Genomic DNA, 27,564 nt, shown 5'->3' on the forward strand with positions numbered 1-27,564 from the left:
CTTGTCCATGTTTTCTCACAGTTCCAGGAAGTTAAATGCATATCACGTGTGAACTAGCTGTTCTGATGTATCTGGTTCAAATTTTATTTATAGTTAAAAAGAAAATCCACTCTACTAAAAATAGTTGTTTTTTTTCCACAGAGAGAATTGGTGGCTAATTGGCGGCTAATCGTGGTTGTGTGAGTTGGTTTTTCCAACTTTCCTGAATAATTGTTTCCTTTTTTAAAGTCAAGGGCATGTCGTGTCTGCCTCGATATGCAAAAAAAATTGCTCCAAAGAAAATAAATTCATGGTATTTGTTGCTGCCATTGCCAGTTACTTATGTGGTAAACCAGCCAAAGGAAACTCCACATGGACTCTGGTTGCATGGGGATTTATTGAATGGACGAGAGAGGAAATGAAGGGAAATGACACAAAACCAAAGGAAGTGATGATGGAGGAGATGAGAGACAGAGATTTTGATTATTTTACTCGCCCTGTAATTCATTTAGTTTATTGGAATGGGGAGGAAGCAGAGGAGCACAGGTGGCGACAGGGATTGTCGAATTGGGTTTCATCCAAACCTCTCGATTAGACCTCCCCCCAGTGTACCGAATTTGCCTGATGATAGGATTGATAAGGCAAATGTGGAATTGCTCTTCGGCGTCCGGACCTCCTTCCTCACCACGGGAGCCATGAGAAAGTTTTTACGAGGGAAACTTTTATATTCAGCTATTGTTTAAAAAGGAAGACCGGGGTCACTTCAGCACTGCAAAGCCAATTTGGAATGTGTACATAGTTTATAAAAACATGCAGAGTTCACTTGGCTGTAGTTTTTTATGATGCGGTTTTACCACCTACACAAAGTCCTGGTGGGACTCGCGTGATATAGTATATTATCTTTCTCTGTCCATGCTTATAAGCGAGAAAAAGCGGATCCCGGGAACGACAAGACGGGCAATTTACTCATTTTACAAATCGGTTGAGGAAGCTGTGATCTCACTACTGCTGAAGCCAATTAAAGTTGTGAGGGACAAGGAGTCGACTAATGGCCCCAAGGTATGCCGCAGCCACTACGTCTTCCGCCTTTAGACATAAAGTATCACAGAGACACACAAGCACGCAGACAAGCACCACATGGGCCATCGCCACCGCGACCCGGCAGTTTGGCACCAGCGAGGCTGAAGGGTTGGGGGGGGAGTGATGGGCTCTAACACAGCACTCTATCTTTTTTTTTTTTTTTTTTCTGTTTGAGTCTCTTGTTCGCTCGGGAAGGTCCAGGCTCTGCTGGGTGACGCAGTATTAGCGATGCTTGCGGTTGTCCACGCTGACCGTCAGCAGTCACACAGACGTCAGTATGAACAATCATAGGCTTGTGTGCCACTCATTTGACCTGGCCCAAGTTAAGCCTCCAATTATTCTTGGTTGCTTTGAGTGAGTGTTTGCAATTTTTTGTCTATTGACTGTTTGCGGTGATGTGAATGTGGACTAAAAAAGTGATTTTTTTTTTTTTAGGTCTCCTGAGTTTCCATTTTTTCTATTGATTGACTTGTGTGTGTGTTCCTCGCCGAGGACAGACTTGGCTTTGTGTTGCCTAATTCAACGCATTTATAACGCCGTGTGTTTGGATATCAGATTGCCGTGGCAACAGGATATATTGATGGTCAAACTTGCCTGCAGATCCACAAGTGGAGCCTGAAAATTAATTTGGCTCTCAAGTAAATAGTAACAAAAAGAGCCCAAGCTTGTGGAATGTTACATTTGTGCCATAGTCAGCTGATCACCACAATTAAAATAAAAATGTGTTTCGATGGTGCCAAGAGAGGGATAGTTGGCTTTTAAGAAGACTCAAGTAGATGGCAACAGTTTAGCAACAGAAGGAGGAGCCAAGAACTTCACTTGATAGGAATGCTGAACTGAATGTTGCGAAAATGAAGATGTGGGGAATATTTTTATTCGTCATCACAGGAAACGGGCCAGTTTAAAAAGGGATTCCGGGTTTATAGAGTCGGCTTGTTTATTCAACAATTTAGTTCTTGCATAATAACCCAGGCAAGTATCAGCCACATCGATGCAGTCTGAAGATTTTTTTGATAGTGTCATATTTATATGAGTCGTATTTCAAATTTATTTCAATATATCTTGCAATAATATATTTTATTCCGTTTTTTTAATGTTCTGGAGAAAAAAAATGAAAGCGTGACTATTATTTTAGGAAGGTGACTATGGAATAGTAGCAGTTTTTCTAACCATACTGAGTGCATGGGTGCATGACTCAGAGTGCTGACACAGCATGTGAGCATGGAAAGACAAGTAAGTGACTTGGCGCCGTTTGGAAAAAAAGAAAACAACCAGCCTTGATAAAGATTAGTCATTTTATGACCAGTACTCTGCAATTTATTTCATTTTCTGTCAGAATTTGTCCCAATAGATTGAGTAATGAGCGGGGATAATAGCACATTCTGGTACAGATTGAAATGATGACGATAATGATGAGGAAATGATTTATTGATTTAATTTTTTTTCAAAATGGCTGTTAAAATAACATTTGGAGATTGTATAAACGCATCACTTATGCTACCCCAAGTATGTGATCGAGTTCCCCGACTCGGTCAGTTTTCGCGTCACAGACATCAAGCCGATAACGTATTTCATTTGTCAGCGCACGTTTGTGATTTTCGAAACGTGCTCGAGAGGATGAAGACAGGAAGAATGTGAAGAAGAGAAATATTTTGAGGACTACTGTGCGCTCATGTGCGTCACATCAGATGCAATCAGCAGACTTGCGTGCGGGCCAACATGCACAGAGATAATGGAGGGTCCTCCTTCCTGTTTTTTTTTTTCCTTAAAAGCTCTAAATTAATCTGCGACTATAATTACAGCATGGGTGGAAGAGCAAATAAGGAAGGAAAATAAGGCTGTGAGAAAAGCGTACGTGTGTGGCGGTGCTTTCCGAGGAAATGAGGCCATATCGGCTCGTCTGTGCTGACAAACACGTTGCCAGGTTGAGGCCCGCAGAAGCCACATCTTCTCCTGCTCGCTGCGATGTTATTTGAGGCTTTTTTTGGCAGGGCTCGGGCACAGGATGCAGGCCGCTCGCCGCAGGAAAGTACGACCGCATTGTCTGACTTAGGACAGCCTAATCGGCCCACAGCAAACACAAATGTAAACTGAAGCTGATTATAATTTGAGCCCTGGGCCTCACCCTGTTGATTGTATGGACGGGGGCGGGGTGGGAGGTCTTATGATATATATTTACCCATATTTCTTGTGGTGACTGGTCAAGGAAAGCGTTTTTTTTTTTTTCCAAGCGCCGCAGTAAATAAGTATGTCGTGGAAGGACTGCGCGTTATCTCCGATATGTGTGTCCAAATAAAAAGGCGACACACAGAACGATAAGTGTTTGCTTTGGCTTGCCGCTCTTATTGCTTCCTTATGTCTTCTGCAAACATGATTGTGGCAAATGCATATCTTTGCTCTCTTTCATACTTGAAAGATGAATAAATAAATCATTTTCGATTACCTTTTTTAGCTAAATTATTAAAAAGATAGATATTTTGAAATATTTTATTTAGAAAAATTACCGCACGGCGTTACAAGGGACTCTTGCCTTTTTTAAAACATATTTTATTCTAAAAAAAAATGACCGCATTCCATTATGAGGGACTCACATGTCAAGATGTCTCACCCGCGTAATTCCGCTAATATTAATAAACCCGCAAACTAACCAAATGAGTAAAAAAAACAAACCAGACCCAAATCTGCTAATATAAATGACACAAAAATGGGGCTTCACGTTTATTGTTGCATCTACAAAATACCTCAGAAGCTTTCTGCCTCCAATTCTCTCAGGGGCTTATTATTGGTAATCATACTATTACGCAAGCCAGAGTGAATCCCAGCTCGCCGACCAGATGAAAGGTTCTGGCGGTCGAGCTCGGCAGACAACAACCCGTCGACGGATCAAAGCTATACTCTTGTAATATCCTCCACCGCCTCGCTTTGATACTGTAACCGCACAAAAGGAAAGAAGAGCCTGCACTGATGACAAAGTCTGATTCTTATTTTTAAACCATTCACGTGATGCTTTGTTGTCATATGAAGGACCCTGAAATTTCTATTTTTTATAGCAATAGAGCGTTCACAAAGCCCATTAGCCCCGTTAGATAACAAGGAAGACCGAGTTCTCCGAGGCACATACTTCAGCGTCTAGACTCCAGACAAACATGATACCTGCTTTGATATCGTCGCCGCGACTCTCATGTTTGGCTACCGGAGGCTCACAGGCGGGGAGAGCGCCTCCCTCCCGTGGCGCGGCGGCGTGAGGTGTGAACGAGCCTCTCTTACGACCCCCTGACCCTTTCCTGTTTCAGGACCCGCAGTCAATTCTGGGATCAGAGGTCACCGCTTCCTCGATAAACCTCCGGAGACGCAGCGTGAGGATGGCTACCTTTGATCAATCGGAGTTTCGAACCGGAAGCAGGAGAGTGAATTTGGCCGTGACTCTTTCAAACACACGAAAATATCTTTTTGTAGTGCATGATTGACACACCAAAGTATAATTACAGAAGCAATTACAGGCCATTACAACGTCCGTATAGTGTCTGAGATGTCTGGCCTGTCAAATCAAAGGGAAATGTACCTGTACATGTGTACATTCTTCACAAATGATATGAAGCTTAGAAGTTTTCTTAGCCGAAAAATCTCTTCACCCCCTCCTCCATCTTTTCCGCCTGACATGTTTAGCATAAGTCGTGGCACTGCGACTTATCCGCTCGACACGACACAGCAAGTTTCTGGATAACTACAACAAGGCTGATTTGTTCCCCCAGTAGTAGATGAGGGAATATTAGCACAAAGCTGCTGCCAAAGGCTTTCCGTGTGAATGAGAGGCAGCTGCACACAAGACGTGCGTGCGGCACAGCTAAAAGACGGCATGGGAGCGAGGAAACTCAGGTAACCGAGTAGCAGAGACATGCATAAAAGAATATTCACACACAAGGCAGTGGGTTGCAAAGGGTTGAGGCACCCCAGCTGCCGAGGCCCCCGGTGAGGTGAGGAGGTCAGGAACATTACCCTCCATTTGTAAAGGAGAGAGTAGGCATGTCCAACAAGTCCCACCTGCCACTATATTTATGAAATTACTCATTGGAGGTTTTGGCTTCCATCAGGCTTTACACTGGAAAGTCTTCGGAGCAGTAAGAAACACAAGTCAACCTCTTCCAAGCATTCAGGCTCTAGCAACACCTAATAGATTTTCCCGACGGACAACGGTTATTCTAATTGAATCCACACACAGTAGGCGGTATCGCGGCTAAATTCCCACTAATGCAAGAGCCGCCGGTACGAGGTGGGCCCTTTTCACATACTGATCCTCTTGGACTCTGCTTAATTTAACAGAATCACTAAAATGTTTCTCACACATGTACAAACACACACAGGTTCTCACAGCGTATATTTAGACATGTAATCCTCTGCGAAGCTCACAGCGGACGGCGCGGCTCAAAGACCCCTGGCTGCGTGTACAATAAGGGGGACTTATTGAAACAAGGCTGGCACTGAGAGCGCAGCAGTGGGGGGATTTATTTGGAGAACAGCAGCGCACTGGCTAAACTTTGATCAGCCCTCGTGCACTGCCGCCCTTTTCTCTTTCTCCCAGACACGGGCTGGCCGGTGAACGCCGGGGGACTATGGAGGGGCTTGTCTCTTGGCAACAGAGACAAGCTTGACTAACTTTTATTTTGATTGCATTTAATGGGTGCAAGTGACTTCATTTTTTTCAATTGACAGCTCTATACTATATTTAACATTTACTGCAAAGATTGCATGGCGTCTTCAATCGTGGCGCCCCACAGAGTGGAAAAACTCCACCGGCAGCTTTGCTCCTCTTAACCTACAAAAAAAAAACATTGTGCAAACTTGACCTTGTGGGTTCTTAGTGCTGTAATGACACCCGGTCTCTTTGTTGTGGGCCAAACGTGACGGTTAGCTTAGGCGGAATGATACTCATCAGACTGCGGTGGAGAGAGACACTTCATTTGGAATTTTCGAGCAAGGGAACAGAGATCAGAAGGTCAGAGCACTCCGCAAACTCCTAAAGCAGCATCAGAGATGAAAGTTAGCCTGAATAATCCCGTAAAGTGCTCAGACGGAGCAGAAATTCCCCTGAGGGAGGTCTCCACAATGTGAGCACCAACCCCCTCAATAGACACAAAGACACCTCACATCCATTAAAAGAATTAGCAATTAGAAGACGAGCAAGAAACTAAGCGACCGGTGTTCGTTTGGACTGCCGATGAGCCAAAAGTCTTTCTCTGACATTTTCGACAGGATGGCTCGTCACTAATCGACTGCTGAGTGACTAGTTGTGGCATGCGGTGTTCCGTTTCCCCTCCTTATTCCCAGCCCTTCCCTCCGTGCGCCCCAGTCAACATAGATAAACACTCCCAGACATATAAAGGACCAACGTAAGAGACTAATGGAGCTAAAAGCCCCAATGAAAAAGAACACCGAGCTCATAAACGTCATGCCGTAACCAGTCGAACAAACAAAGCGCCGAAAACGGTTGCCTTGTGTTTACTTACTTCTACTCAATGACAAGGGATGCATGCCGCGAGATGGAGTCCCTTTAAAACTCCTCATAAAGTTCGCCTAAAAGGTTCAATTGGAGGATGAGCCCATCGGTGTCGTGACATGTCAGAGTGACTTCATTGTTTTGAAGACCAAAGTGAGTCACTGCCTTTAAGTTAGAAGTCCTTTGTTGGGGTTTGTGATTTATTTTCAGGTTTTAATTTGTCTGAAATTCCAAAATAAGGAATAGATTGAAAAAGTACAAATAAGAGTAAGAAGAATATCGAGAATTTACCGTATTTTTTGGGCTATAGGCACTTAAAATCATTTAATTTCTTTAAAAAAAAAGTGTGCTTTATAATCATGGACGTCCAATTGAAGTTAAATAAAGTTTGACTTATCTGCTGTACTGATTTGTTTCCCTTTATTGGCAGTAATCTGCCTTATAACTCAGTGCGCCTTATATACAGAAAATTCCCAAAACAGAGACTGCACCTTATGTTCTCATAAACCATACAGTCCGAAAAATATGGTAAATGAAATATACAGACTCAGGTAACTTGAATCTTTCTTATTTTAAAAAATTCTAAACAAATCTTTCATTTAATATAAAGAGCCTCGGTATATTAGCAAGTATGTTCAAGCACAACGAATATAGTTGACGATAGTTAAAGTCTTACGAGTACAAGTACATCATGGGGCTTTTACGTTCCCATTATAAAAAAGAAAGAAAATAGTACAAACCCCACCCTGGCCTTTGACCCCGGGAGCATGTCTGTAGCCCAAACAACTCAACTATGTTGCAGCCAGTGTGGTTTGAATTACAAGCTCAAAGGATAGTTCAAGTTTATGTGGACGGGTGGGTTAAGAGGTACAGACACTGGGGGTTGGAGGGAGAGGGGGCGCTTGAATCCCTGTCAGATCTGGGCGACTGCTTTATTTGATGTGTGCCAGGCAGGCTGGTTCTGTCACTCAGCCTGAGTTGGGCGTCCTTTGAGAGGGGCTCAGCTTCAAAATCCTGAAAAGACCACCGTGGAGAAAATGGAGGGGGATGAGGATGGCATCACAGGTGAGATTCAAATCAGTCCACAAATGGAAGTCTACAAGAATGAACCTCTGTTTGCAAATAGCAAACATGGAGTATTTTTTTTTTTTTTTCAAAATTGTTATCAGGTGATGCGTTTTCTCTGAATATAATTGACAGATATTAAACTCTTTGCTGATTCCCACTAACGCCCACTGGGCCTCTTTGACAACAAACTGCACACACAATGGGCACTTTCTTCACATGAAAGGATGGCAGAGGATTTAAAAAACTTGGACAGCGGGATGACAGTGCTGCTTGGAGCATGTGTCATATTTTTTTTTTTGTGATGGGGGGGGGCAAGCACCTTTGAGAGACTAAAGCCCTGTGCGAGCTACACTTTGAATGTAGATTTAGTTACACTGTATACGACTCCCAAAGAGTTCACAGGGGCCATTTATTTTGCAAAAATATGAATGTCTGGTTTGTTTTCCGGACATAATCTCGATCTTTTTATTTCTAGTCTTCACAATTGATGACGCTTTATATGACACCATGGGAAAATATATATTCACATAATAAACCCAGGATGAACTTGTTTGTATACACAGTTCTGTTAAAAGCTTTTTTTTTTTTTTTTCTTTCCACAAGCACCTCGAGGTCAACAGTAACCATGAGCAGACTTTTTCTGATGTGGGAAGAAGATAACGCCTCACATGGTGAAAAGGAGGCCCGGAGCCAACACAACATCAACATTATTGGACAGATTTGTCTCTGTCTCTCTAACCCTTCAACAACAATGACTGTATTCATTTGTGTGCACGTTCAAAGTAATATCAGTCACATATGAGCTGGACAAACGCTGAGAGACTTTTCTTGTAAAGCGTGAAATCAAACGGCGGGATTTATCAGCGAGACATGGTCGCATTCCTCAACGACTGTGTTTGTTGTTTTAAAGTGCAGGCAGTGAAGGAGGCTGATGCTGCGTATTAAATATGATTTGAGTGACTATTTAGATTAAGACGGTGGGTTTGATCGTCTCTGGACACTCCATTAGGTACAGTAGTCTGTCATGATGAAGATGATCCCGTTTTCAGAGAGTTTAATCACATGTATAGGAATTCAAACGGCCACTGCCCTTTTAACTCCACTGATGTTTTACTGCTAATAAAAGGTGTTAACAACAATTCCCTGGAGCTAGCGAGAGTGTGAGTGGATATGAATGTGTACATAAATTCAAAGCGTTTAAAAGTCCAGTTAGCAAATATGAAGTAAAAAAAAAAATGTTGCATTCATTGTTTGAGAACTTGACCTGGCCTCAGGGGGGGCATCTCCTCTTGACATCCAGACAAAGACCTTCTTAAGACTGGGACGGAAGAGAGAGAAATGAAGGGGACCCCCATCATGTTTGCTGACACAAGCCCAGCTGACGCCATCACTCAGGGGCATGATTCCATTTGTGATGGAGTGTCCAAAATGAAATTATAAACTGGAGGTCAAGTTGGATATGTCTCATTCATGGAGTATTTTTTTTTAGGACCTATCAGTAAATAATGTAGTAGTGTATCATTGGATACTATGGAGAGATTTTTGTACTCAAAATAATAGCACTCGATATGAAGAAACTGGAGTTGAGATGATTCAACAGATGTGTTTTGGTTGGACTCTGCCTAGTTGGACATTTAACTTTCCTCAAAACACCAAAGGAAGACCTGATACGGAAGCGAGCCAACCAAAAATACACACACCACATAATCCTGAGCCAGAAGAGTTCCTGTCTTCTTTGTATTTAGTATCCCCCCCCATTCAAACCTCACAAGCGGTTTCTTGATGTGTTCCTGTGTATACCCTAGACACTTCCCTCTTTACATCCCCTGCCTCTCTTTCTCCCTGCTTCCTTTCCGAGGAAAACAGACAAGCCTTTAATAAAAAAAAATAGTCTCTTGTGTTACTGGGATTGACTGAATAAACAAGGCAATGGTTTCCAGCTCTGACCACACGCATTAAATCTTTTTTTTTTTTTTCCGCTTCAAATTGAAGACTTCTTGGCTGATAGCACAATGGCTCAATGAGCGCTGTGAGTGATCAGAACAAAAAAAAACATTGTGGTGAATAACGTGTGGTCGAGCTGTTTAGTATCGCAACACTAATATACGTGTATATATAAATATATATATATGTACGTGTATATATATATATATATATATGTACGTATATATATATATATATATATATATATATATATATATATATATATATATATATATATATATATATATATATATATATATATATATGTACGTGTATATATATATACATATATATATATATATATATATGTATGTGTGTATATAAATATACATATATATGTGTATATAAATATACATATATATGTGTATATAAATGAACATGTATATGTGTATATAAATATATTTAAATATCTCTGCACACACACTGCTTTTTCGAAAGAAAACACACCGAAATTGTTTAGCGGAGACTGTGTTTAGCTGTGCTGCACAGGCGCCAGTTGTTTGCATACACAGATGAGACAAACAGCTCTGTGTGTTGTCATGTGTGAATGTGCATTTATGTCAGCAAAGAGCGTGGAAAGAAGACAGCCTCCTCTGTCAAAGCCTTGTGACCTTCCTCATAGTTGAAATAAAAGGCAGGGAGCAGCCATTGTCGGAAGGGGGGGGGGGGGGCACAAAGCTTTGTACAAAAGACGAGAGAAGTGAATGTGCTGCAGTGTTCGCTGAATTTAAAGTCATTTAAAATTGGTATAATACACAGTGCAAGACCTAATGAGTCAGAATGCAACTGCTAGCGGGCCATAAAAAATTAATGCAGAAAAGACTGGAAACAAGTCAAAATGAATGTCTACTCATATGAAATCATTTGTTTCTAGTTTCAAAGTACGCCACCCGGGGTTTGGAGCTTCATGCCTGGCTCCTGGTAATGCAAACCTTTTGGCAAGGTGGGTCAACATAAAAGGGGCTAATGTCAAGTCAGAGTCAGTAGCACCCACCTGGCCTTCAAACCTTGCTCCTACAGTCTATTTTTCCTACTCCTAGTTTATAAAATAACACATTTCCAGCCTGCACCCTCAGTAGACAGCATTAATCTATAACAGTATGGTGTTGTTTATATTTCTCAACTGCAAGAACAACATCGCTCCTAAAGTAAACCTAATCTGTCTGTAATTGTAAACAATCTGTCACAGTAATGGCCACCGGGAAGAAATGAGGACCTCATGGCGAGGCCTCAAGTAACCAATCCCACTCGCTAAAGGCCCGCAAAGACTCGCCGCCATCCCTCCTTAGCTCGGCGCATTGAAAAACCAACAACCTTCATGCAAAATGTTTCCTGTGTGCCTCCGTCTGGGGAAGGAAGGAACTCCGAGGAGCTTCCTGTCTTTGCTTAACTCTTTGAATGAAGTGTGAGGCGCCTAACTTAAAGCACCCCCCTGCCCTCCCTACTCTATCTGTGTGTCTATCTGTCTCTCCGCAGAGGGGGAGCGAGCAGAACCCCGACACCAAAGTAGGCCAGACTCTTTGGGCGAGATAAGGCAGGCAACAGGAAGGAGACAACCCAGAAGCTTACACTGCATGACATGACAGAGCCACTATTCATTTTTCAGGAAGTACCAAAAAAAAAACACATATCAGATGCTGCATAGGAAATGGGTAGAAAAAGTCTCAAAAGTCTACACACCCTTGTTCAAATGTTTTTTTGTGATATATGAAGCCAGATAATTTTTTTAAAATATCAAACAAAATGAAAAACCGAGATAATTTGGTCGTTTGCAGAAAAATGTCAAAAACATTGTTTAAATGTTTGCATTTTGAGTTAATTAAAAATCTAGAAGGCAGAGCTTGTGCCTCAGGACGCACACTGATAACACAAACTCATTGGCGCCACCTTAGCCCAAACTCTTGTCATTGTCACCACACACATTTATCACTTGTTTCTTCTCATCGTCACACAGAAGCTGAGAACAATTGTGAGTAAACAAGAATGACAGTGGAAGAAGAGTCTGTTTGCTCAGCCCTGTCCTCTCCCACACAAATTGCAAACAACCTTGTGTGTCTAGTAAAGGTGAGCGTTAACGGTGGCGGCGCTTATTTCGGCACCGAGCAAACATGCTGGACAGACAGGAGCGACGATTGGAATCACACAGACAGTCAAGAAAAGTCAACATGAAGAAAATGAGATTCAAAGATTTAAAGGAAGAGGCGGGTTGCAACACTAGGCGGCCAATCACAATCCATATCAAGGTAAAACAATAATTATATAATGTCTTCAATCAGAATTAACAAGGTGCCCCACTTTAAAAAGAAAAAAAAAATCCACACAGGAGCAGGCACATTTTCTTTTCTTTTTTTTTTTTAAATATCCTTGAATAAAATCGAACATTTAAAGGAATCTTATCTATATGCAGATTTAGGAGCTGAAAGGTCAAAGTGAGTTTTACGCAGAATGGATTCAGGTTATTATAGGCCACATTTGAGTTTGGAGTCAATTTGACCAACTTGAAGTTTAACAATGCTTGGAGAATAGAGGATAAAAGAAAAAAAACGACAGAAGGACATTTGAGTTGACCCACCGGCACAGCTAGACACCAACACTAACCTTTGAAGTCATGCTCGGGTGGTGGCCTTGTAGGAGTGATGGTTTGTGTGGCCCTCATGCAGGGAACACAAGAGGAACTTGGAAGGAGGACGCCTGCATTGTCACCAGCGGGGTTGCCTTCAACACGACATGTGCTCAATATGCTTTTGGTCCCCTGTGTCATGTGAGAACACCCTGTGTGACAAGAAGCAAAAGGCACCATGTTGTTATGAGATCAAGGGTCAGCGTTGGGCTAAAATGCTCATTTATTAATTCTAGTGAGCATGGGGAGGCAAGTCTGGTTCTTGAGGGCCGGTGTCCTCCATCTTTTCTGTTGCAACACACCTGGTTCAAATGATCAGGATTGTTATCCAGCTTCTGAGTTCCAGAATCATAAAGTTTATTATATGTGGGTTATTGAGTTTTTAAAGAAATTACCACAAGAGGGAGACAAATAAATAAATTTAATTTCGGATCACGTTTTGGTTTTGCTCTGCAACCATATTAAGTTATTGCAAAGTACTATGGCGCCATCTTCTGGATGATAATGTCACTTCAACATTCTTTCATGGAATCAACCCAGAGGAGAAACACAAGCTGTTTTTCATGCAAAGACTTTTATTTATGAATAGTCTGTAATACTGTACAATAGCACACACTTGTCTCTAATTACGATCATTCTAAATGATCTATTTTATCGTAGACAAACATTGTGCCTTTTATAATTAGTTCCCTTTTCACAATCTAAAAATAACACGTTCTGCTTTAAATATGTAGAATACCTTTTTGAAAATAAAATATACATTATTTGAAATATAACAGTTGTTTATTGGGTTGACTATAGACCATAGTACCAAATGCATGTACTGGATATGCAAATACACTTCTCTGTAATTTCATGCACACGCACACACGCGCACGCATACTAAAACTAGAGATGGCGCACGTTAAAAAAAGATGCTATACATATCTTGTCTGTATGAAAATAGAAAATATCAAAGCAAGATGTGCACCAATCAGTCTATATGTTACAACTAATTTGCAGTACAAAAGACTAACGAGGATGACGAGACTAAAACAAAATAATGGACTTCTAAAATTCCACAAAATCAAAATGATTCTACTGGGGAGAAAACAAGGAAACCAGTAGTTGCAGCTTTAAATTTTGGTATTAAACCTATTAAATGTCGATGTCCAATGCATAGCATAAAGTTTGGTTTTGGTATATTCCCAAATGTCTTATATTGCTATCCCAAAAGCAAAGTCAGCTCTGCTCGAAACCTGTTAAATAAGAACTGATATGTCAACATACAATGATTGAAGACGTTTACAATGTTCTGTACATCATCACCGACACTTTCACCATATTCACTCCAGTTAAAATAATTCATTTTACACACAAGTTAACCAAGAGTGTGCACAAAGGCATACCTTTCATTTAACATAGCGGTATATTTATTATTTCCTGCAGAGAAGCACTTCTGAAATCACAGCTTTACTTCCAATAGCAAAATTGCCCACAAAATTTGATGGTAATTGGGAAAGTAGCACTCAAATTTCTGATTTACAATATGTGACTGATGCTAAAAGTGATGCGTTCGAAACAAAAGATTATTGGTACACGACACAAATAAGCTGCACACTTTAACGCGGACATTTAAATGATCAGCTCGTTGAATCGTACTACTTGGAAACCGAGGCCGAAACATACAGTACGTTACTATATTGCTCTGAAGTGAAACTATTTTTATTTATTTTTTTTAAAGACCACAGTGTTTCTCATTGCAACCCAGACTCTGAGTACATTCGCTATCATACACGTAGAAGAATAAAGAATAGAGGCTTCCATTATTAGTGTAACACTCAAATATTTAGAAAGAAATCTGAACATAGATAAGAAAATATACATTTGTTAAATCCATTTTTATAATCTAGATAAAATTTTGATACTTCTTTCTTATATTTACATTTGGTGAGGATTAATACTGATTGTAATGCAATACTGTTGCCTTTTTGTTTTCAATTTACCTGTTACATTTCTTTTGAAGAGCAGAAGCGCTTTTACATTCATAATTCAACACCGAGCCAGAAGGCAGAGTGCGGCGGGAAATAATGACGTGCACTGGAACAAAAGCAAAAAAAAAAAAAAAAGAATATTTCAAAGGAAGGCAGTTTTCTTGGTGTAGCAGAGAAATATTTGAAGGGGGTGGCTGGAAGGACTCGGAGAATTGGCACCACCTTTTTTTTTTTATTTGGCTGTTAAAATATTCCCGCAGCACCAGGAAAGTCCGATCGCTGAGGGTTGATATGTAACGATCCGACTAAGCCGCGGGAACCTTTTTTTTTTTTTCTTGGCAAAAAAGGTTAAGCAGGAAACGTTTTCCACAGTGGTCGACACAGTCGTGGGTTACACTCGCTCCACTCGACTGGGATCGTAGGAGTCTGTTGAGAAAAAAAATCTAATCAAAAAAATATAAATAAATAAATAAAATAAAAATAAACCAGCATTGTTCATTTTAATTGTGCCAGTAAGTGTCTCAACAACACTTGAACCCACCTGAGACATTTAGCATCTCCTCATCCTCCAGATTTGTGGGAGTCCCAGGGTTGAAGCTGAGCGGTAGTGTTATTTCTCTTTTGGGAACACTTCGAGGTTTAGGAAGCAGTGGAGGCTTCTGGAGCTTCATCCGACGCTTTGCTTTGGGCAACCTGTCTACCTTCACGTCGTTTGTCGTTTGGCTTTTGCTAACTTCTGCTGCTTCGTGTTTGTCTGCGTTGTCAGGCTCTGCGTTTCCTTCAGGCTCTTCTGGTTTTGCTTCTCTTACTCCTTCGTTTATTGCTTTTAGTGCAAAATCTTCATCAGTCTGTTCTACCTCCTGTGATTTCTCACCTCCTTTGCATATATCTTCATTGTCTCCACCGGGTTGACAATCTTGGAGAGTTTCAGGCTCGACCGGAGAATCCACATCGACCTCGTCCCTCCTTCCGTTCTGTGCCTTCACACCTTCATCAACTTTCCGTTTCTCCTCATCCTCAAGCTTTGGCTCTCCCTGAACTGAGTTTTCCTCGCTAGCATCAGAATTACAATTCCTACTGGAATCAGAAGCTTTCAGGCTGAGGCGTCTGATCCGAGACACCGAGTGGAGTTCTTTGAGTCGGGCTATTCGGTCCGTGGTTGACCTGCCGCCACCAGATGCATTGGCAGAAGAGTTTAGCTTATCTTGCAGGGCTTCGATGAATTTTTTGGAAGGTTGTGGTGCGGCGGTGCCCTTATTTTCTCCTTTCCTCACCCTATCGGGAGTGATGGGGAGGGACAGTGAAAGATGACCCGGCGGATATTCGGGCAGGTCCAGCACCACCGTTGACTGAGTGATGTCATCCTCGTGATTGTGCTTTTGTCTGCTGTCGTCAATTTGGTCTTCCCCTAACTTTGACACTTTGACCTCTTCCGTCTCGGTTCCCGGTAAAATCAGCGGCCCCTGTTCAACTTGCTCGGGCTCTTTGATCACATTCTCATCGCCTTCGAGATGAGGTTTCTCATCTCCAGGAGTTTCTGCGTCATCACTCCTCTCTGACTTTCCCAAGGTTTCCATTGGAACGGTAATTCCCAAAATCCTGGCAGCTCTCTCCTCCATTGATTCGTTGTCCGGTATTCCCTTTGCAGATTTGACTTCGTACAGACTACTCAGGTCCTCGGCGGGTAACGAATTGGCTTTCTCTTGAGTAAGCAAGTTCTCAAGGTGCATGTCTGCTATGGTTGACTCACAGTCATTCCCGTTTTCCTCGAAAACAAAGGAACTCAATTTGCAAATTTCATTCCTGCTCAAATTAAGCTCAGTCCTGCTTTGTGACATTTTGTCTGACTCAGTCTCCGCTTTATCTGGAAGCTCTGGATTTGTTCCGCTCTCGCTCGAAAGCTGGTCGTCGCCGTGGAGTTGGTTTGAAAGCAAGAGTGAGCGCTGCTCGCTGTGACCACCGGGGGTCTCGGTGTAGACGGTCAGCCCGACATCCCTTAGCAATGACTCCTGCGCGACGGGAATAACCTGCCTGTAAAGCTGCTTTGAATGACTCCGTTGAGGCGGTGAGGATTGTAACTTATCAGGTACGTCGGTCTGCGGTCTGGAGAAATCCTGTCGTGCGGCCACGGATTCCAAATCGTTGGCAGAAGGAAAGGATTTAGATCTTATTTTGAGAACGGGTTTTTCTCTACCCGCTCCAAAATGCTTTCCCGGATGATAGCGGCCATTTCTTTTGTTCATCCCGTCTAAATCGTCGATCGAGCGACCGAGATGCCGCCTCTTGCTGATTGTGTCTTCCATCTCCTTATTGATGGTCTCCAGCTCACCGATGGCATCGAATGGCCGTCTGTTGACTGGCTTTAGGAGAAACTGACCAAAGGCCACTTGTTCAGCACACTCGGGAGGACTGCTCCTCTTTGGAGACGATGGCTTCTGGTCTCCTGAATCTTCTCGTTTGGATGGAGAGAATACGTGTTGCTCGGAAGGTTGCGATGTTGGGCTGCCGCTGAGTCGGGAGAAAGCGCTGTTGCTGGAGGGATGGAGATTCTTCTGCCCGGCCATGGGATAGCCGTAAGAGGAACCGTTATCTGTTCCTACGCCGCTGTCAGTCGTCGTGTCCGATGCAGAATGAACAGGTTCTTGTCCTCCGGGTGGGCTTTGGGGTTCTGGACTTTTCACCACTGTCAAGGGTGAACCAGTCTGGGTTTCCTGGTTACGGTATTGATTTCCTGGCCAGGAGCCGGAATAGCACATCGGCTTGTCGTCATTGGCTTGAAGTGCCCAGGCGTCTATGATCTCCTTCCTTAAAGGAGCCCTCTTGTAATTCCTCAACGAGGAAGTGCTGGTGGTGTGAAAATGCGAGTAGTGGACTTTGATGGGCATCTCGTTGACGGACTTGCTCCGCAGGCTATGGGTCTCCTTGAGGCCAACAGCGAAAGTTTCTGTATTGGTCATGGTCAGACTTCGTGCTGTGTCGTTGTTGTTTTGATCTGCTGATGCGTCTTTGTTAAGGTTAGTTGGTGTGTGAAGGGGAACAGACACAAGGCAGAAGATGGTCTCACTAACTCTTCTCTTTCTGTTATTCTCCAACCCTGATCCTGGGACAATTTTCTTGACTTGTGTGATGGTTTCTGCGAAGACCTGATCTAAACTGGACCCCTGGCGAGATGCTGCTCTTCTTATTGGGGCCTGAAAGGCGGAAGATGGCGATGGAGGAGGACGTTGGTTTTTGGAATATGTGTTACAATTTTGGTCAGTTGCTGAGAAGTTATCGACAGTCGCTTTGTGCAAATTGCTGTGCCACCTCTTATTGTCATTGTCAAAGTCACATGAAGACGTCTGATTAGCATCGCTGGCTAGTTTGGCAGCGATAAAAGGCCCCGCCGACGGGGGCAAAAAGGCACTTTTGCCGGATGCGGGCTCCGACGTGGTGGTGGTGCTGGGTAGTTCGTTGCGGATGTGACGTATCTTGTCGGCGTCCGTCAGAGAATTCCCGCCGAGAGCTGAAGAAATGTGTCGTATGCGGGGATCGTCGAAGGAGATGTATTGCACTCCTCCACCTGGATGCTCTTGCGAAGTACATACAGGATGAAGCTGCTTGTGGCCTGCAATGCACTTCTCTCTGGATGAGTCAGACCAAGAACCCGCTGGATGTCGGGTGATCCAATGGGATCCATCTGGAGCCACGTGGATTTGCTGGTATACGTCACCTCTGTACCTAAAAGCAAGGGAAAAAAAATTGCTACGTGGGTAATTGTGGAGCAACACGTTGCAACCAAATTGGCATGATGGGAGTAACAGAAATATCTGACATATTTTTATTCTTTTCTTAAATGATTTCAAGGATTATGTAACAAAACATCAATCTTTTTATATATACCGTATTTTCCGGACTATAATGATCCATAGTCTTTTTGATTCATGATGCATAGTCTTCAGCGGGCCACTTATGATTGATTTCATGACACAATGCTTCGGGCCAGTTTAAATCGAGGAATTTGGTCCATATATAAGGCGCACCGGACGATAAGGCGCACTGTCGTCTTTTGAGAACATTTTCGGTTTTCAGGTAAAAGGGAAAAAGGTAAAGACCCAATGATTGTCACACACACATCTGCGCCTTGTAGTCCGGAAAATACGGTATATATAAGAAAAAAAGAAGGATAATCAGCCCTTACCTGTAATCAACTGCAATCTCACCATATCCCCGACGCCCTTCTATAATCACAGGGGCTCTTTTGTACGATGGGGGTGGGATGTATCCTGGAGGTCCAGAATCCTGTGCAAAATAGTCTAGTGGAGCATCACCTGTCCGTATGATGGGAAGAGGAGTCCTGTCCCTGCTATGGGAAATAACCGAGTCTCTCCCAGACAGCAACTCACAGCTTCCCCTGATCTGCTGGTGCATTTCGTAGGAGGGAGGTCTAGGGGGTCGAGTGAATCTGGGTTTTGGCGTTAACGATAACTGGTTGGCACTTGCCGGCCTGCCGTTCTCCGGCCAGCGGGGCGCCCGGTAAAGGTCATGTTGTGACAGGGGGTGGCCGTTAACCCGTCTGTACAAGTCCTGACCGCACGAGGACATGTCAACATATTGCAGGCTCTCAGGTCGCAGCATCCTGGGCATGGACTGGGATTTGGCTTTGGTCCTGGGGTGGACTACCATTCCCTCTGGTGTCCTGGCGTGGAGCCGCTGCTGCTCCTGTGCCCAACGTTCACCCTCACTCTGCGACATCTGGCGACTAAAACTGACAGCTGGACGCCACTCGTCTGTCCCCAGGCTCTGGCACTTCCTCTCAGTGGCCACCCTCCACTGTTTGAGAGCCGCCTCTCTTTCTTTAGCACGAGCCTGTACCTGGGCCGCCCAGCGTTGCCGCTCCTGGGCTACTCTGTGACGTTCCTCCGCGGGCGGCTCTTGACCTCTTGCTTGTTGACTTCCCTCTGGTCTGTTATGTTCCCCTCTATGGTCCGCATAGTCCAGAAGCACAGTAAAGTCCTGGCCTCTCCTCCTCCAGAAGGACACATCCTTGGACTGCATCTGTTGACCTCTGCTGCCATCACAAAACCTAAGAGGTAAAAAAAAAAAAGGTTAATACAAATTCCACTTCCACTAGATGGTGACAGATCTCCATGTCTTTTTTCATGAAGCGCCATACAAAAACATGTCAAAGCGATTGTGACAACATCTGATTTGTGATGCCTTCAAAATGACTGACCGGCATCACTAACAAGATGCATGTATGTGCACCCCATCAAGGCTGAAGCCTTGACCGCCCTCAACATTGCAATCTATAATGATCTCTGGGCAGTCGTGTGCTGCGGGAAAGCTGGCGAGTAAAGTGAAACCAAAGAATCAAAACGGCCGTGGTTATTTTACTGGCTGGTGGATGGATTTGAAAAATGTCTAAGGAAAGAAATAACATTAACAAACTGAACTCATTGTTTGGACATAGGAACGCTCGTTTTTACTTTGTCTCAGTTACAACACAAGCTAGTGCGAATAGGCAAACGAAACAGCTCTGTTCAAAAAATAAGATTCAAGAGGGCCTCAAAATTGCGTAACACCAAACTCAGCTAAATATAACTCATTCTCATATACATTATGCATTTAACCCAATATAGACGTTGTATTATTGATGAAGTGTAATCTTGAATTAGGCGGGATTCCGGAGTTTGACATTTGGCCATTTTGTAGAGAGCTCGGCAAAAAAAAACTCCTGCTCTGTCATTATTCGCTAAACGGTCGGGGACAACAATAATTACGTGGTTCCATTGGTCAGCAAATTACAGCACCCATGTGACAAAATTGAATTTATCATACCCGCTGTCTGACGTCAGCGACTCTCCAAAGGAAGGCGTTTCAACTTGGCCCTGGATTTCAACCTCCTGCCTGGATTGGCTCCTCTCCCTGGGTTCGACGTTGTTGTTGGGGCAGCTAGTTCCAGTCGCGGCCAGGTACCCTTGAGGAGTCCTGCTTCCACAGTTGTTTGCGTACGTCACTCTCAAACCTCGTTCGTAGCCGTTGAGTGTCCTGCTACTGGGCCTGCTCCCCGAACCCGCATTGTGTTTATTGTAAGATGGAGGTGAAGAAGACGAGCGGGATGCGGGGGTTGGGGTCGGGGTGGTGGAGGCGGAGGTATGCTTGGGGAGCTTATATCCATGAGAAATGAGGAGGTCCTCCACGCTGTACATGTTCGCATTTGATTATGCTGGTGTGTTTCCTCTTTTCCCCCCCTCTTTGTGTTTTTTCCGCTTTTTTGGGGGGGCGAGAAAGGTAGGTCGGTTGTCAAGGCGTCGCCGCTTCTTCCTCGTGTGCAGCGGCAGGATCACCGGCACAACTGCCCAGCCGAGGCCATCACTGAGTAGAGAAGAAAGGAGGAGATGATGTAAAAAGACAACCAAAAACCATAAACCAAAAAATGTAATAAAATTAATTAAAAATAATTAAATTAATCTGATTTACAAGGACCCTTCTAACATAACACAGAAGTGAATGTTCATTACTTGGTTCACGTCAGCACCAAAACTGTCTACATGGAAAATTCTGGTGGATGGAGAAGTAAATAAAAAAATAAAAACACCATCGTCAGCAAACTGATGATGAAATTGATGCTTCTGTATATCACAAGGACAAGCGAGCGATCGTATTCATTTCTGCTCCACATCCTCGTCCACACTCTTGGGGTTTTTCTTTTGCATCTCAAAAGCATTTCCTTCATCTGGGAGGATAAAAAAAAAAGCCTATTTCAAAGCTAAAAAAACTGGAATTCCCCAAGAAACTACAAGCGAGTGCCGAGAAATGCAGTCACTAAACTAAAACGTGGAAGAAAAAAAGGACAAACTTCACAGCAATCCCATCATAGCATGCAAATATATTTTTTTGTGCGGTATTAAAAAATTCAAGATCCGACTGACGATAGCCATGGTGCATCTGTTAATGATGTCTTGCCCTCGATGAAGTCATACTTGGTGCCTTGTCAACAGGACACATGCACCAAAATGTATTCATCTGCTACATTTGTTTTTCAACTCAGTGGATGGAAAAAAACAAGATTTATTATAAAAAATGGCCTTGACTCACTCTCCCCACTATATGTCCTTGATCCTTCCTCTCTCCGTGTACCTGAACCTTAGAAGAGCCTACAACGAGATGATTAACAGGATCCAAGAGCGTGAAATGCCGCTCTTTGTATGTACGGCTCCTTAATACGATTAATTTTTTTTTTCCCCCATTTAAAACCTTAAACCTGTTAGCTTTGGTGGATTGACTCTTGCCTCTTACCCAGTTAAGTTCAATTTCACTCCCTTCCATTTGCGTAATCCCCTCAAGGAGAAGACGAGCTGGAAGTTTCTGTAGTGAACAATGTCAAAACAATGACATCATTTGGTTTATTGCTTTGGCCTGATTATCACTCACAGACTACAAAACTGTCAAAATGCTGTGTAACAAATACGAAAAAAAAGGGCTGCGTGTTTCCTTTTTGATAATGTGTGTTTCTGAACCTCAACATTACTTAAATGTAACGCTTGCTCAGACTGCGTCCTTCGTTTTCAATGTTAAGACTGAAAAAACTACTAAGAGCATATTTAATTCTCAAATAAACTCATTAGAAGCGTGTCAAGCTCCATTTAAGGCTGTTTACGAGAATTTGGCTTGAGGTTGTAAATACGCTGAATTTTATTTTAACAGAAATATGGATGCTTAGATGAATAAAGCTATTTTGGTTCCTTTTTGTGATTAAGTCAGGAATAAAAACAGAATCGTATCGGTATAATTAAATCAGATTTAGGTCAAGGGGGCATATTTAATATGATAATCCACCTTACCTTGTGATAATATTCCATTTACATATAAACCTGTTTTAAGTGAAGATGTCTGATCCTAACTTAATCCCTAATCTGAGGCAATTTATCTTGATGACACCAATAAACGAGGATTATCTCCATCATCGGTTAAAGTGAGGATTTCCTTCTGTAAAATGATCTGCCTGCAAACCAGTCCCCCGCCCTAACTCTTCCTTTCCCATGACAAGCTGAATTTAAATACTGCTAATGCTCTTACGCAATGGAATTACTCATTTTATATCAAGTAAAACCTTGGATTGAAGGAACGCTACGCAACAATGCTCGACGTTCATCCCCCCCCACGACACAAAAAAACATTGTGTTCCGTGACAATACCCTCTTGTGTGGAAAATGGATGGCATTGTGGTTGCTTGGATATGGCAAGCGGAAAAAATAAAAAAAGTGCTGTGTTTTAGTTGAAAGCGCTCGCTCAAGAAGGGAGGGGGGGGGGGGGGGAAATAGTTGATATGGATAACATACACTGCTAAGCGAGCTAAAAATAAACAGAACCACATGAGGGCTGGCATTTCCCCACAGACGACCCTCGCACCACCCCCACGTGTTCTCGTCTCATCAGCCACAACGTTTTTACTGGCGACGCAATTGAAAATACGGGTATGAGGTCGTAAGAACAAATATCAAGGCCTCGCTCCAACAAAAAAAAAAAACAATCAGAAATATTTTTGGCTGGGCACACATGACTGGGCTGCAGGAGCATGACGGCTTGCAGGTTGACAGTTTGGTGTCACCTCATTTACTGTACGGCCGAACTAAGATGAGGGATAGCAACGCAGTACCGGATGGAGTCATATAAAAAAAATAATAGAGCAGGTACTAAGTTGTCTTCAAACACGGCAAAAAAAACATCTCGGTGTTCAAAACAAATTGAGCGAAAAAGATTTATGCGATCAAACGGCCTAAAAGAGCTCAAACGCAAAGCATCCAAACGAGTCTAATACAAAGACAATCACCTAAAAATATTCCACAAGAGCCGCACCTCTCCACATTGTTCCCAGTCTCCTTGGATCTAAAAAGAGTCCCGAGCTGGGTGTGTACTTGGCTGCTCTCCGGTTCCGCATCTGTTTGGACTGTGCGTACGCAGACCCATCTTTTGGAACGACAGCCCATCGCCTTCAATAAACAGCTCCAGATTGTTTATCTAGGTGACAACATGGTGTTCATTGAAGGTCCTGAATGTTTCCAATCAGGCTTCTGTTTGTCCAGTGAAAACACGCCAGAGGCTTGTTTTTAACACAAGCTTGTTTGACAAACAACCAAGTTGACTTTTAAGTCTTGTTTAACTTCACTTAAGGTGCACGCTAACCCAACAACACCCAACGTGCATGTCGGCCTTCATTGCCTTAAGAATTCTAAGTCAATTAGCTCATGTAGAAAGGTTAGCCAAAAGACATATATTTGAATTTTCTTTTTTTTTTTTTAATCGTCTCCCTTGGCGACAGTTTTGCTCATGCGTGGGCCGCTAAAATATTCCCCCCTTTGTTGCCGAATTTGGTTCACAACTTATTTCAACTGGCTGGCAGCAAATTTAAAAATCAGGAGGGGTAGACTATTTTTAATTCCAACAATACATCACAGGGTACAACATTCCAGTCTGGCCCTTGATTCTTTTTTGTACTTAGTCTAGCCAAATAACTGTCCCCCGGACTTAATGGATGACAAAAACCCGGCGCAGAGCTGTGCAACAACTTCTAACATATCAATGAAGTGATCTTCCATTACTGAGCTCATCATGAGATTTTCAGCCCAATGCAACCACATTTAAAAAAGGATGTTTGGGTTGGGCTGGGCATTTTTACTGCAGCCAGCATTTTAAAAAGAGAGAAGATAAAGGCAAGGTCATTAGGCACGCTAATCCACAAACACACAGTAAGCTTCACCTGCATTTAGCTATTCTCAATCCATGCCGTGTCCTAATTAACGTCCGTCAAGGTCCGGCGGGTTGCTGGAGATGACATGGGCATGTTTAGCAGCCAGAAGCGGACTGATCAGAGGGTTAGCATGCTATGACATATTCCTAGTAAGATTCCGACTCTTGCCCTTACGTGATAAGGTGGATGCAAAAAAAATGACAATACTGGAAGATTGAATCGTAAAATTGATTTGAATTTAAGCATTATTTAATAAACAACTTGCTTATTCCTTATCGCACACTCCGTTTTGCTTCAAGGTCGTGATTCATAAACAATAAAGCAAATTCTTGACAAGCAATTAAATGTTTAATCATTTATCGGGTTTATTCCTTGAGGCCATGTATGATACCACGACAATGCGGTATGAAACCGCCCCCCCCCCCCCCCCCCTCCCTCTTGTGTCCCCTGCTGCCCTGCCTCTTTAAACATTCATTCATTATACAACGCTACATTACATTTATTTCTATTGTGCAAGAGTGTTATCATTAACAATTTGCCGGGGGGAGTGATCACATTAGTCATAACGCCAAACACGCATGCCCGTGTTTCTACATCACGTGATGTGTTTTTTTTTATTTTTTTATTTCACTTTGAATTATTATTATTTGGAAAAAAATGGGGAACTGCTTGCCTGTATCTGTGACTGCACAGATTACTGTCGAGTGTTTTTTTTTCTTACGCACGACTTGTAATTTCCCTCGAATTATACGACCTTTCACATTTTTGAGATTCCATTGCACGTCATTTAGACAGACAGCATTGCATTCAGGGCCTTGTGCATAAATTTAAATGTGAACCAGATAACAGGTGGGATGAAAGGATTCTCACACACTCATGAGGGAGGCATGGCTGTGGAAAACTGCGATGTAAACAAGTGAAAACAAATAGTCAAGCCACATTGGAATAAATTGACGCTAAGGAAGCGGAGAGCAGGCAGATGGCCCGAACATATGGCCGGCTTCCAATCGGGATGGAACAATATACACAGCAAACGTTTCACATTTCACGCAGCAGCTCTGGCGTCTCGCTCTTAAGAGGCAACGCTGGCAGTCAGCGGCGTTCATATGTTTCTGCTCGGCTACATCCGTGAGCCTCGTCCTGCCTGCCCGCCCGCCTGCTTGCGTCACCTCAGCTCTGACATCACGTGTGACATCATACAGGAGCTCCGAGGGGATCCCTGTAGCTAGGCAAACATTCGATGACATTCAAAAAAAAAAAAAGAAAACCTCCGGTTTTAGCCAGCCAATGGCCAGACTAATATTCTGTGTGCACTTGGCCTTGAAATAATGCTGAAGACAGACAAAGTGGGAGATGGGGGGGGAAATGGGATAGTCTGTCAGAGCGTGGTCAATGATCCAAGGAAAAGTAATAATCCGAGGGGAAAGGGAAGTTCAGGGATATCACACTACCTTGCAAAAAAAAAGAAAAACGAGATTCGCCCACCCTACACTTATCGCTGGCTCGGGTTTGGCCCACTCATAAAAGTTTGACTCATTTTGGAGCTGTGAAGGGCCCCTCCAAACATGCTGAGCAAACCTTTCTTCCACATGCTGGAAGGAATTAATGAGCTGCTTCCTTCTTAATACCCAGCCCATCCCCCAAACTCACCGTACTTCACCCCCTGAGGACTTCCACCAGGGTCTTCACACGCCAACCCAATATCAGGGATGTGTGAAAAACCAGCAACCATAGTGATGGTTTCTTTCTCCCTCTTAGCTAGTCTTGGACCATTTGCTGACATTTACTAACTAGCTTTTAATACGTAGTCACTGAGCTATGAAAGGTCAAAAACTAACAGATATTGCTCCAGGGCAATACCATAAATACTGTCTAACACTACTGAAAATAATCATACTTGAGGCCATGGATGACCAAGTCGAGGGGAGACATTATGTTTACGATGTAACTGAACTAGACTTTGCATCCAGTCTGACATGGACTAAAATTCAATATCCTATTTTCCACACTTCCTTTTATAGAGCAAAGTGCAGGTCCATGACCCTTCGATGAATATTAATTCCAATTTAATTTCAACAAGCGTTAAGGATGGCCTCACTTAGCAGTCAGCATGAGCGAAGGTCATCAGTGGCCAGCATGCTTGCAGGTAAGACAAAGTGACAACATGCAAAGCAATCATTTGTTATCAGCCGAGCTCCATTTTATGCATTTTTCCGCACATGCACGAATCCGCGTGTTTTGACTGTTTTGTTATGAAATGGACTGACAGGCATCTCTCAGGTTGCTACTAAAACACACTCGTGCAAAAGAAACGCGCACCAGCTCGACTCCCTTCAACGACTCCCTATTTTCACTTTCATTGCTGTCCGGTTGAAATGCAGTCAAAGCGTGACGTAGATTGAAAATGTTAAACTAATCGGGGGCGTCCTTGGCTAAATTCGGCATGCACGTGACCCGACATACAGTAAATGATCGCTCGGTTGTTTTAACTCACATCTCGCCCACCCTCTGTTGATAAAAATTCAAATTGGACAACTTCTGCAGATTTCTAAGCAATATCTGAGGATGCATTACATTTCTGAGACAGAAATTGGATTAGGACCGTATGATATTAATTCGGTCAGATACCTCCATTATTCCCGCTGTCTATAATACCGGGGTGCTAGGACAGGGGAAATTGCGTAATTTGGATGGAGTTTGGCCTCTCATCCACCGAACGATGAGCTAACGTTAGCGTGACTAGCTCCATCATAGCAATCTTTAACCTTCAGCTGATAGGGGAAGAAAAAAGAGCGCGTCCCCGTCAAATAATAATAATAAATAAATAAATAATAAAATCCCAAACGCACCGCGCAAGTTATAAATCCGATCTGTGCACGCTGCGCTCGTGCACATCCGCCGCGTTATGTCTAGTCTGAAAAGTGACACAAAATCTGAACCGAATGGCCCCTTTTCCGACGCTACGAGATGCAGACGAAGCCGGGCAGGAGAGTGTGGAGGAGGCTGGATTGAAGTTGAAGAGACCGCTGGAAATGTTGAGTGACGCGCGGATGCGACTCAGCCTCTGACGGCTCCCGGGAAAATAGCACACGCACAAAACAATAATAAAACGATGCATGCAAAGGACTTTGCACAGAATTTACCTGAGGAGCGTGTCGTCGCATTGGCGCCTCGGTGCCAAGCTCTCATCCCTGCCGCTGCTCCGGACGGAATGAGCGAGCTCGGATGTGCGGAGGGAACAGCCCCCTCACGACGATCGGCGCTCATGAGCATCCCGCCTCCGCTCCAGTGGGCAGGCAGCTGGCTGGATGCAGCGGCGCTCAATGGTAATGCCAAATGACTGTACAGTACACTCAGCGTTTCATCCATCCAATGCTGCAAATGTTTGGAGTTAACCTTTTTCCTACTGTAGAAGAAGGATCGATTCAAAACGCATCTGAGAGATCTTTAGGGACTAGCAGCGGGTAATGAATAATTAACCTCCGCACATCCTTGACCGTGAAATTGCTCTAGCCAATCAAAATGTACAGCTGCACACGTAATCTGGATGGAAAAACGTGGCCTTAACCAAGATTCAGCCTTGCATTTAGTGCATACGGTGGGTACCTACAAACCTACCGTATTTTTCGGACTA

At 43.2% G+C, this 27,564-nt stretch overlaps 1 protein-coding gene and 1 long non-coding RNA gene across 2 annotated transcripts; one reads left to right on the plus strand and one right to left on the minus strand.

Annotated features, from left to right (window-relative positions):
- Positions 1-1,890: 1,890 nt before the first annotated feature.
- Positions 1,891-8,760, plus strand: LOC133143882 (uncharacterized). The gene is made up of 4 exons (XR_009710501.1): positions 1,891-2,035; positions 2,199-2,292; positions 4,353-7,618; positions 8,225-8,760. It is a non-coding gene; the product is annotated as an uncharacterized LOC133143882 (long non-coding RNA).
- Positions 8,761-12,985: 4,225 nt separating this feature from the next.
- On the minus strand, positions 12,986-27,203 carry jcada (junctional cadherin 5 associated a). Its single transcript, XM_061265860.1, has 5 exons — positions 27,074-27,203; positions 20,018-20,554; positions 18,378-19,262; positions 14,739-17,917; positions 12,986-14,623 (listed from the first exon to the last, which is right to left on the minus strand). The coding sequence occupies exons 2-5, from the start codon at positions 20,386-20,388 to the stop codon at positions 14,589-14,591; spliced, it is 4,470 nt and encodes a 1,489-aa protein (XP_061121844.1). The 5' UTR covers positions 20,389-20,554; positions 27,074-27,203; the 3' UTR covers positions 12,986-14,588.
- Positions 27,204-27,564: the final 361 nt, after the last annotated feature.

The sequence above is a fragment of the Syngnathus typhle genome, linkage group LG19 (assembly GCF_033458585.1).
Source record: "Syngnathus typhle isolate RoL2023-S1 ecotype Sweden linkage group LG19, RoL_Styp_1.0, whole genome shotgun sequence".
NCBI lineage: Eukaryota > Metazoa > Chordata > Actinopteri > Syngnathiformes > Syngnathidae > Syngnathus > Syngnathus typhle.